The 14,903-nt window shown below is 40.9% G+C and overlaps 1 protein-coding gene across 8 annotated transcripts in view; it reads right to left on the reverse strand.

Annotated features, from left to right (window-relative positions):
* The window catches only part of PHF3 (PHD finger protein 3), a 51,530-nt gene extending 37,345 nt beyond the window's left edge, over positions 1 to 14,185 (reverse strand). For 3 of the 8 annotated variants that reach the window (XM_065833386.2, XM_065833384.2, XM_065833385.2), the window contains exon 1: positions 4,786 to 4,918. Coding sequence is in view for 1 of the 8 variants with exons in the window: in XM_065833381.2 (XP_065689453.2) it covers positions 4,786 to 5,029 (244 nt within the window). In the remaining 7 variants the exon portion in view is untranslated. Of the gene's footprint in view, positions 1 to 4,785; positions 5,055 to 14,052 lie in introns of those variants that run through there. The other 5 variants (XM_065833381.2, XM_065833383.2, XM_071806931.1 and 2 more) reach the window with 5 other exon arrangements.
* Positions 14,186 to 14,903: the final 718 nt, after the last annotated feature.

The following is a 14,903-nucleotide window of genomic DNA, read 5'->3' on the forward strand; positions in this document are numbered from 1 at the left end:
GCATTTCAGCATAATATCTATTAATGTGACTCATACCCTTTCCAGCTTGTGAGAGTCATAAAGACTTAATTCAACCTCTTCTCAAAGCGATTACCGGCATCACCTGGAAAAAACCTTCTCAACTTCTCCAAACATGTAACTGTTCAAAGCTGAACAACACAACCTCATTCTACTACACAGTGGCAATTACAGAGCAAGCTCAGCAAGCAAAGATCAACTATGTCATCTAACTGAAGAAACTCCTTTTAGACCCAGCACAAACTGGATTCAGGCCAAGACATGAACATGAAATTGCTTTGCTTGTACTGATATACAGTGTGTTTCAAAAAGATGGACCCAACTTGAAATCATGAGGCTTTGAAATTAGGTCCATCTTTTGAAACACCCTGTAGCTCTTCCTATCAACAGAGAGGCAACAGATATCCACTCATGCTCCTTGCTATTCGTCATACACCAGTACTGCTGACTATGAGATGTTCAGTACATGAAAGACATGGACTTGTTGGAGAGGGTCCAAAGGAGGGCCACAAAAATGATCAGAGGGTTGGAGCACCTCTCCTATGAGGAAGGGCTGAAACAGTTCCGATTGTTCATTCTGGAGAAAAGAAGACTCCATGGAGACCTTATTGTTGCATTTCATTACCTGAAGGAGGCTTAGAAGAAAGATGGGGACAGATTTTTTAATAGGGCTTGTTGCGATAGGACAAGGGGTAATGGTTTCAAGCTAAAGGAGGGTAGATTCAGATTAGATATAAGGAAGAAATTTTTTATTATGAGGGTGGTGAAACACTGGCACAGGTTGCCCACAGAGGCAGTAGATGCCCCATTCCTGAAAACATTCAAGGTGAGGTTGGACAGGGCTCTGAGCAACCTGATCTAGTCCCTGCTCACTTCAGGAGGGATGGATGAGATGATCTTTAAAGATCCCTTCCAACTCAAATTATTCTGACTCTGTGTTACCATTCTCCCCAACAGAAGCATTTATGACCCAGCTTATAAAACCTGCATTTTCTGGGTAGATGCCTCTAACAAGCAATGACTAGAAATCAAACTTCAACTCACAAAAATTTATGTTTCTGTCTTATAGACAAGTACTTGAACTATTTAAAGGACACAGAAACAATTTAAACCAGTATCCATCACATGCAGTCAGATAACTCATAACTCACCTGTGCTGGTTTGGCTGAACAGAGGTAATTTTCCATGAGGTTAGTTAATTCCCTTGTTGACAGTTAGCATAGTCTTTTGTTTTGAATGTAGTTGAGAATAATAAGATAGCACCTTGGGACAGAGTTTATGTTTTCTTCCAGTAACTTTCCAATGTTTGGGACTTAGCAGGAAAGAAGGTAAGAACTCAGTTTCTCATGTCTTGCAAGTAAACAGGTGCATAATGAAGCAAGGAGCAGATGGATCCAGGACAGCTGACTCAAGTTGGTCAACAGAAGTATTCTATACCATGAACGTTCCACATTTAAGCAGGAAGTTGCTGAGAACAGCCCTTTCCTCAATGGCTGCCATCCCTGCAGGCTCCTGTTCCTGCTCCCAGGGCCTGATGCCCTGATGTTGCTCTCCGTGCCTTTACTGAACTCACTGAGCTCACAGTGTCCATCTTCTAACGTTCATTGCTGGGAGCACATGTTCTAGGAACCAAGTATTTGCTTTGTACCATTTCTGTTTTACAAGTATTTTATTAAATCTGTTTCTATTTCAACCCACAAGTCTTTCTTCCCCTTCCCTCCAGAGAAGGAAAGGTGAGCAAGCAACTGCTTTGATATTTAGCTGCCAGCCCAGCGCTAAACAGCAATATCACCATAAAAAGAGCCTGGTATTAACAAAAACCTTACTTCACAGCGAATGATGGGCAACATAAACCCTAAAGCTGAGCAAGACAGATGCAATGTTGATGAGTAATAACTTTGGATTAGGTCTGTAAATAACATCCAACAAGAACTAATGTCAATGCAGCAATAAGAAAAAGAGCGGGAAACAAAATCATATTCAAAAACAACTTAAGAGCAAGAGAGAAAGGGTTCTTAGATAAAAAGACCTGATCTCCCAAGTAAAGCAAAGAAAATGTTGTCACAATCCTGAGAATTTGGTATGTGGGTAAGCAGGCCTGAAACAATCCTTCTCAAAGTTTCTGCCACTCACACATACTCATGTTCACATAAGACTACATAGAACATGGTAAAAGTTCTTTGAGTTGAAAGCATATAAAGATAGTATCTTGTTTTGTGTGTAGAGTCTTGAATTCTGCTCAACCTAGACTTCCAAAGAAGTATTAATGAGCTGTGACTTCTGTTCCTCCATTTAATCAATGAAACCTAATACCATTTAACCAAATCACCTCATCGGTCCAAATACTTTTACCTTTACCACAAATAAGCTATAGCATGAAATCTTCACCACTATAAAACTGGACAGAGTATGTTCCAGTTATTTATGGAGCTGCAAGCACAATAAATCTGTCCTTTGCTTGCCCTCAGAACTCACTGCCATGAGCATTTTTCTCCTTTTCTTAAACTGTTCCATAGTCCAGGTGTGGGTTATGCAAAATACTGCTTGAAGGTCTAAAACTGTGGTAAAAAAAACCTCATGCCTCTGGAAAAAAATATTAGGTTGATGCAAAATGAACTGTGGTTTTTGCATTGTTGAAATTTGCCATTTGATATTGGAATACATTCTTAAATAAATGTGGTTATGTTACGCATCATTTCAATGTGCTTTTCTTTATGTTTTTTTTGCTACTGACTTATTACTTGTTGTTTATTTTATATTTTAGACTACGGAAATGATATTAGAGTCAAAAAGCAAATTTCAGCAATTCTCTTATTCGAGTTCAAAATGGGTTGTAAAGCAGCAGAGACAACTCGCAACATCAACAACACATTTGAGTCTAGTCATCATTAAAATTCACAGACCAAAACTGCAATTACTTTTGCACCAACCTAGTAACTCTTCAGTAAAGAAATCAAAAATCACCACCACCTTCCATTTCAGTGTTTTCTAGGTCTTGCCCTGTTTAACATAGTTAACAACAAATGTACATAAACCTAGTACAACCTTAACTGCAAATACATTTTTCTAGGTACACTTCTAGTGAAAGGTTAAGAGCCAACAGCCAACCATTCTGTTACCATACTGCTTAATGCACTATAGAATAAATTCATAGTGAGATCCTACACAGAGGTGGAAAAAAAAAAAACTGGAAGCATCAATATACAGCAAACTATAATTCTGCATGGTACACCAACGGTGCTGTAGCTCTAAGGGCATAAGTAAGGCAAGTTTTGTGGGGAGAGTTATGTTTTTTTCTTTTATAGACAAATTGATGTTGGTGTAGAGATGGGTTTTCACACATAAAGTCTGGAAAAAGACAGCCTTTGTACTGGTAGCTCTTACCAAGGGTACTATCACCTTGCATGACTGCATTCTTACCAGCAGACTATGTAAGCTGTGTTAGGTCACCACCATTCTCAGACAAATCAAATACATCATGAGCTATATGAATACTTGAGGGAGAAAGACAAGCAAAGAAACTTTGCTTCAAACTGATAATCATTCTCAACTAAAAAACTGTAAACATATACTGTGGTCCGACCATCTCAGAATAAGGACAGTTCTTATCAAGACCTACAAAGAACAAGCAACTGCAAGAACACTTCATGTCCTTTTGGATATCTACTTCATTAATTTGGTGGGTTACAGATAAAAATGTATAAGGATACAGACTATGGCAAGAACAAGCAAAACCATTAAGGATGGCCTCAAATAGTGTTTTTCTGATGCAGTAAAAAGATAATTATCTTGGTCTTGCTTTTTGTTGCCTCAGTCAGTATCATCTTTGGTTTACAATTTTCCATACTGTAATGCCACTTAGTTTAGTGAAGGTGAGAATTTAGTCTGTTAGTAGACACAAAATACATATTACACCAGGAAATCATCAAGATTTTCAGAGACAGCTCATAAAAGTTACTAGAAAAAAAAAAAACAATTTTGGTAGAGTCAGTTATCTGCAGTGATCTACTACACTTTCCAGTAACGAACCTAAAAAAAATTTATTCCGTTTCTAAACTTTCAGTCAAATATAAAAAAAAACTTATTAAGCATAGGGTACATTTTTTTCTCTCACACCAAATTCAGTGTATTTATTCCAACTGCTCACTAATATAAATAATTTAAGGGTCTGGATCACCCTTTTTTTTTGTCTTCCAAAACTACTCCACAACCCCAAAGATTATTTTTATTTAAAACTTTGCTCTAAATTGTTTCCAAATCAGGTGTTTCCAAACAGTAAAAAATAACTTTATTATCATTTCAAGCTCTTGTTTGAAGCCAACCAAAGGAAAACACTCAGAATCAGGCCACTACTAGAAGGTCAAGCAGTAACAGAATGACCGTGAGATCAGAGCAGGAATTCGTACAACTCTCATGCTCCTACTGCTAATCCAGCACTATTACATTTTTTGAAGACAACTAGCAACTTCACTGATAACGCACAGTACTTCAACTAAACAAATCACGACTGCAATTGGGAATGACTTACACATACTCAAGACAAAGCCTCAATTACTTCTGATCCAGATTAGGAGCCTTCTTCTATTGTTATGTGATTAAGTTAAAAAGAACTGCACATGGTTTACATGCCAGGCATGTAAGCAGCGCAACAAAAAGGGCAGGAAGAAGACAGAAATCCCAAATTATTATTTCTACATTACCAAAAAGGGTTGGTACTAGAGTGTAACTGTATTTTAAATTGTAATCTTAAAAAATTGTAACATTTACCTGTTGAACAAGGCATCTGGAAATTGGGATCATTGCTATCCAAAACAGGCAAACAGAACTGAGCACTTGCAGATCCTAGCATAGGATCCTTATCGCTGAGCATGTTCTTCAGCGAATCCTCTAAGACATTTTGACTTGTACTAAAATCCTCACAGACTTCATTCTCCAGGTTGGATCCTAGAAATAGGGCATCATCTAAGTGTTCAGTAGGAATTAAATGGTTAAATGTATCAACTATATCCATGAAGACTCCTGTGTGTCTTTCAGCCCTATAGAAAGACAAGAAAAATACCATAAGAAAATAAGCTACAAATTGTAAAACACCTAAGAAACCAGCAAATTGTTTTGGCTGTCGTGTTTTATAAAGAACGTTTAAGGTATTTTAGAATTTTAACAACAACAACAAAAAAATTGCTTATGGTTTAGTATGGCACACCACCTATCTAAAAATCAGCTCTGACTTTTTAAAATAAATCCCATGCTAAGTTAATATAAACTCTGCTATCTGCATCAGAGTGCTGCCATTTCTACAGAGTTTGTATAACAAGGTCTAACTCAAACACTTCCTCTCTGAAATTTGTTCAAACCTTAGCCAACCCAAGTGGGTGGAACAACACAGGGATGAGGAAATCAAGAACAAGCAAACCTGGTTAGCAGCACTGTAAGCACACATCTATCTTTACCTTTAAATGTAAAAAGCCAGGCCAGCTTCCACTAACATCAGTGAAGCTGGGAAAGCTCAGAAGCCTGCCATATCAGGCCTAAAACTGAGAAGGACTATATTTCCATTCATAGAGGAACTATCAAGTACTTCACAGCAAGTAACTATTTTTAAGTAGCAAGGCCTTATCTCTATTATTTTTCACCTATCATTACATCAATAAAATTATAGAAATTTTATATGAAATTCTGACCTCAATCAAGTACGAGAATGTTGTGCCAGCTTCAGAAGGGCCAGGAGCCTTTTAAAAACTCCACTTTTTAAGAAGTTTAGGTAAAACTTAAGGAATTGTATTCAAAGATGGTACCTACATTTTACAAAAAGGGATTCCCTATTTTCTACATTACATCTTTGCAACATAGCAGAAATGCAACTATTACAGCATTCAACTAATGAGAATATGTAACTACAAAAAAGAATGGGAAAAAGGTCAGCAAAATGTTTCTTCAGAAGTTTAGCATAAGCATATACTTAAAAGTGGAGAGAGATAATTATAATAAACATGGTCACAGAGGCAAAGTAAATGGAATAGTGCAGCAGTGTCTGGCTTAATTTGGCATACAAGAAAGTCTGGGAGATCAGTTTTGGTACACTGAAAACTGTTCAAGCTTTTGGAAACAGAAAAAGGACCTACATTCTCTCCCACTCCTTCCTTCATCATCATCCTTCTTCTACACGCTAGACAGGATTTTTTTTTTTTAATGAATGCATTAATTAAAGGAAAATTACAAGTGAGATTTAGATTTTGTAGTGCTTGACTTTCTAGATCCCTACTCCAGCAACATGCCACTAAATAAATCCAGTACCTACTCATGCTTACTAGAACAGTAAGTATGCTTCTTTATACACATTGGTGTATAAAGTGTATTATATACATTAACAGGATATTTTTTGGTTTAGCTATCAACAGGGAAAATCCTAGCCATACACATGCAAGAGCTCTGCTACAATTTAAACCCTATTTATGCAATTTATTGAATTCCACAAATTCACAAAAACTACAGGTAAGCAAGAAAAATGCTTAATTTTCTGTTTTCTTTTCTTTTTTTTTCTCCTTTAAACATGACAGTCTTTATTCCTTCTACCGTAGGGCAGTTCAGAAGAAAGCAATGCTCAGGTATGGCACTGTTTCTTTGCAGAACATAGTGTCTTTACAGTATTGACACACTAACCATGACAAAACTATCTGATACACAACGCCCTATTGACGAAACAGCCAGCAAGAAGGCAAGTCAGGCCAAATCAGGTGCATTTAGTAAGTAGGCAGCAGTCTTACAGTAGCAAGTGTGTTATAATCTGAAAGCTCTCTACAACAAAAAATGTACTACTGTTTTCAACCAATGCAGTGCATCTACATATACATAATGCTAACGAGCACATATAGCAGTCTGTATTCTTCTGCAGTTGTCAAAATAATTTCCAAATTTGGCAACAAATAAAGCAGCAGTCTAACAGAGGAAGTGCTGTGCTGCACTGTACAATGTTTTTATTATGCCATGTAGTTACAACAATCAGATACTATACAGGATAAACTACAAGAGGTGCAGTAGCTCAAAGTAAGAAAACAATTACAGATGCTCCAATCCAGTATTTTAAACACCTTCCCGTAATGACATGGTTTTTTTCATATTAGCATCACACAAGCACAAGATTAACAGACACAGGATGAAATGATGGTGAACCCTGTCACTAATAACTGCCAATGACACTTCAACAGAAAACCCATGAATTACTGTAAGAAACTTTTTGTACTCAAAATTAGATATAAAAGAGTGGTGGGCTTTTGAACACATTTACAATAATATATCTGAAATTATTTTCTGTATAGGAGGGGAATATTTATATAATAGCTACTCAAACATCGCTGTTACCAAAGCAATACTGACCTTCTTTAAGAGCAGTGTTTAGTAGTAAAGCTCAAGCAGAATGTCAGCTCTTGCTACAAAAATGGCTGCTGACAGAAATTAACCTGTCTTCAGCAATGTGATGAAAAAAGAATACCTACAGTTTTGCAAGAGTACCATGCAGCAATTCAGAATACTAAAAGCACTGCAAAGCAACGAACTGTCAAAGCAACTATACAAGCAATGACCACAGCCACCTCCAAAACCACCTAATTAGCTATTAGAGAAAATTCAAGAGGAATTTTATTGAAAGTTTTATTTCTCAAGCATGAGTCTATGATCAAATATAAGTTCTATCCAAATTTTGCACCAAAAAGTCATTGCAAGGATACAAAGTGGTTTTGCATAAATGTCCTACCCTGGCAAAATCTAAGATTAAAGATTTTGTTTTACAATTTTTAAAATACTTAGAGGGGTTATCCCAGTAAAGTACATGGGATCAAAATTTTGCTTTACCCGTTTCAAGAAACCACTGTTCAATTCTTTGCATAACTTGTACAGTGCAAAGTTTAACAATTATTTCTAGCATTACTAGATTAACTATCGCAAGAAGTATACAATCTGTGGGGACTGACAATGAAAGATACACTTCATGCTAGAAGGCTGACTGCTAGAAATATTTACTACAAAAAAAAAAGAAATCTTCCCTTACACAATGCCTAAAGTGCATTAATTCTGAATGGTTTATTTTGCATTTGAAACACTTCAAACACCAGGAAAAGCAGCCAAAGGTATAGGTAAAAACAGAGTTAAGTTTTTCATGGTCACATATTTCAAAAGATAACTCTAACTACTTGGAGGAGGAAGGAATGTGTCGTCGCCCTGGAACAGGGCACAGGACACAGAGCTGTGTCCTTCACTTGAACACTAAAGGCCAGTGGCTCAGCATCACTGACAGCAAAATTGCACATACTAAGCATACTCCACCGTGCAATAAATCAAAAGTGCTTTCCCACTGTGTAGTTAATCAGAAGCAACAGAATATGAAAAGTTTCACATATGGAGAACCAGTGAGAAAAGGTGCGCACATGAAGAGGCAAAGGAGCAAATGACAAAGGAGGAACTCCCAGCTGGGTTCAGTCTGGACAGTTGTGAAACTTCTCCCACCCACCGGCTTGTGGAGCATCAAGGCATGTACTAAGACTGCTACAGTGCACAGCACAGCAAGATAGAGGAGTGTGAGTGCAATGAGATCTGACCATCAAGAAAAGCAAAAGCTACACACAGCACTCTCCTCAATTCCTTAAAGTACATCTCTCTCATACTTTTGACACTGATTTGCTTCAATCAGCCCCCTGCTGCAACAACAGGTACTCATAGAAGTAACCAACCAACACAAATCTTTCATTATTAAGCGATCCATCACTAAAAGAATCCTGTTAAAGAGAAAAAATATGTCAGTTAAATGTCTTCCTGAATTTCTCCCACGTTTAATATAATATCTCCTCATGTTCTCAATATAATTTTATTTTTGTCTGAGACTTCCAGCTTATAAAACCCAGTTCTTCATTTGTTAAATTAGTTTAATTAAGTTAGGTATGTCATAATATTTCTTCAAACCCAAATAAATATTGGTATGACATAAACATGCTGTAGGATCTGATATGGCAGATTTTTATCTTGGCCCCATTTAGTTCTTTGTCATTACATCTCTAGCAGCTTCAAATGACTGTCCAAAATTAAAAGTAGTCAAAACGATCACTTATTAAGGGAAGAAACTGAGATCTCAAACAACAATACCATTTCAAACTAATCTTAGAGAGGAAGGAAAACTAATATCTGGACAAGAGATACTGTACTTCTGTAAGGTTTCTCATTGTTTAATTTTCTGTGAAAGAGGTAAAAAATACTTCAGTTACTGTTATTTTCTTGTCGAGCAGAGCAAAACAGTTTAGGGGAGATATCCAATTACATCAGCATGTCTCTACCACGTTATCAAAAATCTACCTCAAGCAGAGGTGACCACAAATCGTATATATCACTAGAAATCCTGGGTGTTTCTTAGCTGATATACAGGTTAAGGATACTCTGCCTTTGACTGCTTTCTAAATTAAGCCTGCCTTAAACACCAGGTAGGTGCAAGCTTTTAGTTTTCCAACTACATATTTGGATTTTCATTACATATCATAGAAAGGTTTGGGTTGGAAGGGACCTTGAAGATCATCTAGTTCCAACCCCTCTACCAAGAGCAGGGACACCTTTCACTAGAGTAGGCTGCTCAAAGCCCCATCCAACCTGGCCTTGAACACTTCCAGATATGGGACATATACAATTTATCTGGGCAGCCTGTTCAAGTGCCCCACCACCCTCACAGTGAGGAATTTGTTCCTTGTATCTAATCTAAATGTACCCTCTTTCAGTTTAAAGCCATTACCCCTTGTAGTATCACTACATGCCCTTGTACAAAGTCCCTCTCCAGCTTTCTTGTAGACCCCCGTTAGGTACTGGAAGGCTGCTATAAGGTCTCCCCAGAGCCTTCTCTTCTCCAGGTTGAACAACCCCAGCTCTCTCAGCATATCTTCATAGGAACAGTGCTCCTTCTCCTCAGGGTTGCTCTCAACTCACTCTCCCAGCCTGGATTTGTGCTTGGGATTGCCCTGACCCATGTGCAGGACCTTGCACTTGGCCTTGTTGAACTTCACATGGTGGGCACATGCCCACCTCTCATGCCTGTCAAAGTCCCTCTGGATGGCATCCCTTCTCTGCAGTGCGCCAACCATACTGCATGGCTTGGTGTTATCAGCAAACTTTCTGAGAGTGCACTTGATCCCAATGTCCATGTCACCAATAAAGATTTCAAACAGCACCAGTCCCAATGCTGAGCCCTGAGGAACATCACTTGTCACTGGTCTTCACTAGGACATTGAGATGTTGATCGCAACTTTTTGAGTGAGATTATCCAACTCTCACGCCAATGCACTTTCTAATCTGGTTCACATTGGTTCAAATCTGATCCTCTAGGGCTGTCTTCAAGAATTAAGTTAACTGACAAAACATTTTTGACAGGACAAGCAATTTGATTTATGAGTATATGAACTGCAATATAGCCATAAAAATGTGTTCAGAACTGTAAAAGAAAATTTCAGTGTCCTTGGATGGAATATAGCTTGCTGAGCTTTGACCTTTGAGCATAATCAAATTTTATCTTTCTTGTTCCCCCATCTTTCATCAAACAGGACACTGTCAAAGACCTGCCTAACAGCAACATGTAGCCAACAGGTTTATATGAAACATCAATATTGCTGTAAAGGAGACCCAGGTATGCTGACAAAGCTGTACACCAGATATATCAACCCATACATATCCATAAGCCACCTCTTCCCTTATTTATATCCCCTATTTATTTTTTATTATTTTAATCCCTCATTTAAAATTAAAGATCTACCTTTGAGTAGCACCAAAACCAAAGCCCTGCCACAGATCCAAGAAGAAATGTAAATCTGAGCATTTCATTCATTCTTAACCAGCTCGTCTATATTATTTTTGTATTCCCCTCAGACTTCAGACACCAACTGACCCAAATATTATCACCCTGCTAATGAAATCTCAATAGTAATGACACATCAAATAGTAATAACCACACCACAAAATTCACCTATAATCTGAAGGTACATACTGCTCCCCTCAGTGACGCAGCAGATCTCTTACTACTTCCCATCACAATATTTGAACGAAGGGCAGAAAGCTTGAGATTCTTTATTAAACCTTCACTGTCCAAAAGAATTACATTAACAAGCCAAAATTGTACCTCATATAAGTGAGCAAGGAAAAAAGTAAATTTCAAATAAAGGATTTAATTATAAAACAAAGAAATGAAGAAAAAGTACAGAGAAACCTTTTCTTCATCAAATAAGATCCAATTATATCATAAAAAAATCAACTCAGCAGTTATCTTTTGAACAGAGTAACCTCTCCTCAAAAAAAATAACATTCTCCACCCTCACTTTACAGCTAGAAGAGGCACAAAGTGCTGCACTACAGCTTGCGTTCTGTCACAAAAAAAGTTTTTATTTTGTGAAATCTTTCAAATGTATTTTGTAAAGTAGACTGTTTTCCTTTGCTGGATGGTCCCATCAACATACACTCTTGAATCTCACAAAAATTAAGCATAATCAAAGATTATACATAATTAATCTCTCCATCACTGCATATATCTCTAGAAATTGTAAGCTCACTACCAAGAATAATTTCCCTGAAGAACAAAAAAGACAAGGATAGATATTTTTCCATCACTACTGCTATGCTCTTCAACTCTTTTCGAACCTCAGGCTTCTCAAGAATAATTTCAAATATTTTCAACTCTAACATAGTATAAATGTTAAGCTGTGTTAACAGGTTACATTGACTGTCTGTCACCCCAGATCAAATAATCTAATTTGTAATACCTTTTGAATGTCAGTGTCTCTCTGATAACGATTCATTTGGAAAATCATGTTAAAATTAGTTTTTCTTCAGAATTAGATGCTTAATGGCTAAGCCTTATGAAGTTTTCAACAGAAAAATACTATCCATCACATAGTTATATTGACACCACTCAAGCAGATGTCACAAGTTGTCTATATTTTTCATGTTTTGCTGCTATATAATGAACACTCATATCCCAATTTAGTGGACTTTGTCATTGCTACTTCACAATGTTACCTGTCAAAAATATTCCCTCGCCATAGAAAAAAAAGTTTCTGACATAATATGCCAGAATAATCTAATAAAACAATGGATGTTTATTTTTTCCTACAAGTAATTCATCTCCCCTTAGTAAGTAAACCAGCTATTTTTTATTATAAAAACTTCACTGAAATAACAGATAAACACATTCTTACAAAACACATGGGCTTAACTCTTTGCATAACCTGAGTAATATTTACTCTATAAGGAAGAGCTAAGCCTTGTAAAAAGAGGTAATAATTACAGACTTCTTAGAGCTTTTGTTTTCTTAGAAACACCTTACCACTGTGTCGAATTACTTCAGTTAACTATACTGAATAAGATCTAGCCAGCGTGGTTTGTAGTTAGGTGCTGTTTCAGCTGCTTGAAATTCACAAGGGTTTGCAAATGTAAAATGCACATAAAAACTGAATAACAGGCAATGACAGCTGAAAAAATCTAGGTGTCCAGAACTCCATATTTACATGTATGATCTTTAAAGCTGACTACAGAATATAAAACTAGAACTACTTAGTAAAGCAAAAAGAAAGCTGAGTAGCAGTTTCACTGTGGGCTACAGATGAAGTGTAGAGATCAAAGCTAAATTATTCCAAGAAATACAAAAAACAAGTTTTCAAGATCCCCTTTACAGTGTGTCCTGAACTTTAACAGAGTCATTTATTAAGCAAAACAAGACATGAATTAGTAGTGGTAAAGAGATCCCATATGTTTACCCTCCTTACATTTAATCCTACAACATTTCCATGGTTTAGCAAAGTTAACATCCATTTTTATAAAAGCAAAGGTATACAAATTACATAATGGATTAACAGCCATATAAAAGGTAACACAACTACAATTTGTATGGTACAGTTGTTGTCATTCCATGTTCCTGTTTTCCCTTCCTCGCTTTTATGTTTCATTCTGCAGGCTACTGCTACTAACTCAATCCACACTGCACGAAGTGCTCTTCTTCCAATGGCTCATGCCTACAAGTCTCCATTGTGCAGATCATCTAGAAAGCACACTTGCAATCACATGAGGGATGCCTCTTCTAAAGTCTGATAGATATTAATTACTTGCATTTCAGTTGCAAGCAAGAAGCATGGACACATTGCCTCAGAAAGAGCATCTCATCCAACAGAATCTGGAAATACCACTAGGCCTGGGTACCAGCAATGATCACATTTTCTCCTGCACTTCCTACAGTGGGCACTATACACAAGAGTTAAACCCAGGAATTGATGATGCTGAGCTTGAGAGACGGGAGGAGGAGCCCGGAGTAGGTCGGACCAATAGCAGAAAAAACAGCAGAGTCTAAATTAGTGTTTGTTCCTCAGGTTTTTACGGGGCAAAAAAGCATCAGCGGCTCAAGAAGTGAGGAGCGGGACAAGCACCGCCAAGAAGGGGCGAGACCCGGCAAACACGGAGCAGAGAAACCGGTGCAATAAAGGCAGCAGCAGCGCGGCTCCGGGCAGCGAGCCTGCGGCAGGGTCCCGCACGGGCACCGGTGCGGGAGGGGACAGTAGGGGCTGTCGCAGGCATCGAGGCCGGGGCCAGAGCGCCATGTCAGATGGCAGGGCGATGAGCCCGAGACCATGCCGGGCCGGGGTCCGCGGGGCGCAGCCTGCGCAAGGTCAGCGCCGCGGGGCCGGGCCCGGGCGGAGCGGGGCAGCCCGGGCTCGGCCGGGGAGCGTCCTCCACCAGTCCGCGGGCCGCCTCTACAAAACGGTCCGCGGCGGCGACGCCTCCGCGCCCAACCCGTGCCGGCGGCGCGCGACGGAAGCAGGCCGCGTCCCACCCAGGCCGAGCCGCTGAGCCGAGTCCTGCCGCCAGGCCCAGCCAGGCCGCGGCTCCGTCGCCACGGCAGGCCCGGCCCGGCCCCGCTGCCCACCGCGCCCCAGGGGAAGCAGAGCGAGGCCGCGCAACGACCCTCTCCGTCTCCTCCCACCCCGCCCTTCCTCATTTCCCTGCCGCGGCCCGGCAGCCGTAACTCACCCTGCTCCGCCGCCCAGCGCTGCCCCGGAGCCGCGGAGGAAGGACGCGGCGGCCGCGCCGAAAGGAGAGAGGGCGGCGCGCGCAGCCCCGCGGCCCGCGGGAACGGGGGTGCGCGTGGGCTCCCCCTCCCCCGGCCCAACTGCTCCCGCGCGGCCCGGCCCGGCCCGGCCCGGCTCGGCTCGCGGTGCCGGCCGCGTGCCCGCTGCCCTCCAGGCGCGCCCCCGCGGCGTCAGGCGAGCGGCGCCGGGCCCGGCGCTCACGTGACAGCGCTGGTACGGGGGGGGTTAGGGGGCCGCGTGCGCCTCTGCGCAGGCGCCGGGCCGGGGCGGCCGGGATCCGGCACCCAGGGCGAGGGGGCGCCGGGGCTGGTTGGGCTGTGTTGGGGTGCGGAGGGTCGTGCTGGTGTTTCGTGCCGCCTGCGGCCTCTTCCTGGCGAGATCTGCCGCGCCGTGGCATAACTGTGCTTACGGCGCCTCCTGCGCCAGGCCCCGCAAAGGCCCTGTCAGCGAAGCCGGCCTCTTCGGCTCACCTGGGAAAAGTCTTCGGCACCCTCGCTGGTGTTGGGAGCCGAAATGGCGAGAGACGTCTGGTGGTGGCCCCCCGGGTGCAGCGGCGCGGGCCAGGCCGTGCGCCCGGCAGGCCTGGCCTGCGGATGGGTGGAGGGCGGCCTGGGGGCCTGCAGGCTTTCGCGTAAGAGCGGGGCACAGGCAGCTGCTGCAGCTGGGGATGGGCGGCCCCGCACTCCTCCGGTGGCTGCCTATGTAGCTCTGTTTTCTTTGTCAGCAAATGGCAGCTGCCACCTTCTTCTGTGCAGCCCGTCTTATGCAACCGTGTTGTCGATCCTTCCTGTG

The sequence above is a fragment of the Patagioenas fasciata genome, chromosome 3 (assembly GCF_037038585.1).
Source record: "Patagioenas fasciata isolate bPatFas1 chromosome 3, bPatFas1.hap1, whole genome shotgun sequence".
NCBI lineage: Eukaryota > Metazoa > Chordata > Aves > Columbiformes > Columbidae > Patagioenas > Patagioenas fasciata.